Source organism: Chaetura pelagica, unplaced genomic scaffold (genome assembly GCF_000747805.2).
Source record: "Chaetura pelagica isolate M959 unplaced genomic scaffold, ChaPel_1.0 scaffold114, whole genome shotgun sequence".
NCBI classification, from domain to species: Eukaryota; Metazoa; Chordata; class Aves; order Apodiformes; family Apodidae; genus Chaetura; species Chaetura pelagica.
In genome coordinates this window covers 6,516-7,467 of record NW_009952968.1, presented here as the reverse complement: position 1 = coordinate 7,467, position 952 = coordinate 6,516, and the positions used below count along the sequence as shown (strand labels likewise).

General features: G+C 63.1%; 1 protein-coding gene across 1 annotated transcript in view; it reads right to left on the bottom strand.

The window, feature by feature from the left end:
- Window positions 1–696: 696 nt before the first annotated feature.
- LOC104387122 (hyaluronidase-3-like) overlaps window positions 697–952 on the bottom strand; it is a gene marked incomplete at its 5' end in the record, with an annotated part of 3,480 nt that continues 3,224 nt past the window's right edge. The window contains one exon of the mRNA XM_009995816.1: window positions 697–833. Coding sequence (XP_009994118.1) covers window positions 697–833 — 137 coding nt within the window. The remainder of the gene's footprint in view (window positions 834–952) is intronic.

The following is a 952-nucleotide window of genomic DNA, read 5'->3' as shown; positions in this document are numbered from 1 at the left end:
TGTGCTGCTTGGTGCCTGCTCTGCGGCTGGGGCTCGGCTTGGCACAGTGGAAGGGGGTCTCACAGGGTTCCTGCAGCCTCTTTTGGAGGCAGGGCTCTTACTCCCTCTCCCCGGTTCCACAGGGGCACTGTGGTGGCCTGGCACAGCCCAAAGAGCTGGGTGGGAGGGCAGAGCCCTCCCCCAACTTCCCCCTGCACCCAGGGGTGGTGGCAGAGCAGCTTGGGGTGGCAGGTGCTGCCCAGCCCTGCTGTCTGCCTGCTCTGAGCCCTTTTCCAGCCAAATGCTCTATATTAAATGGCTCTCGTGGGAAATTAATTATGGAGTGGTGCCACAGCAGATGAGCCCTGGTGCTGCCCATGCAGCCTTGGGGGCTGCTGCCTGGGCAGGCATGGGGCCACACCAGCTGGGAGTGCCTGACACCCCGGGAATGTATCTATGGTGGTAATTTTCTAAGACTTTGATTACAGAAGGTTATTAAAAGGCTAATTGGAGGATACCTTCTGCCTTGTGCCTCTCCTTGCAGCTCTGCCCCTTTTTCCCCCAGACTGAGGTGGGGGCCAGGATGGCCCCTACCACCCCGTGACCTGTGGGGCAATGGTGCCAGGTCTAAGCAGGATGGGGTGGGGGTACAGCTGCCTGCTCCCCCCTCCCGCCCTGGGGTGCCCCTTAGGTGCCCGTGGTGGGGCCAAGAGCAGCTCAGCGGTGCCCACCAGGCTCAGTACTGGCATTGAGGCGAGCCCAGAGCTGCCTGCTGGTTGCCCGCAGCTGGTGCACGTTGTCCTCCTGGCTCTGCCGACCCTGGGCCAGTGCCCGCACCGACTGGCTCTGCAGGACTGCAGGGACATGAGGGGGACACACTGGGGATGGGCAGCCTGGCCCTCCCGCAGCTCCCCCTCCAAACCCCGACCCTGCCCACTGACACGTACCACTCAGGTAGATGGCCAGTGTGGCC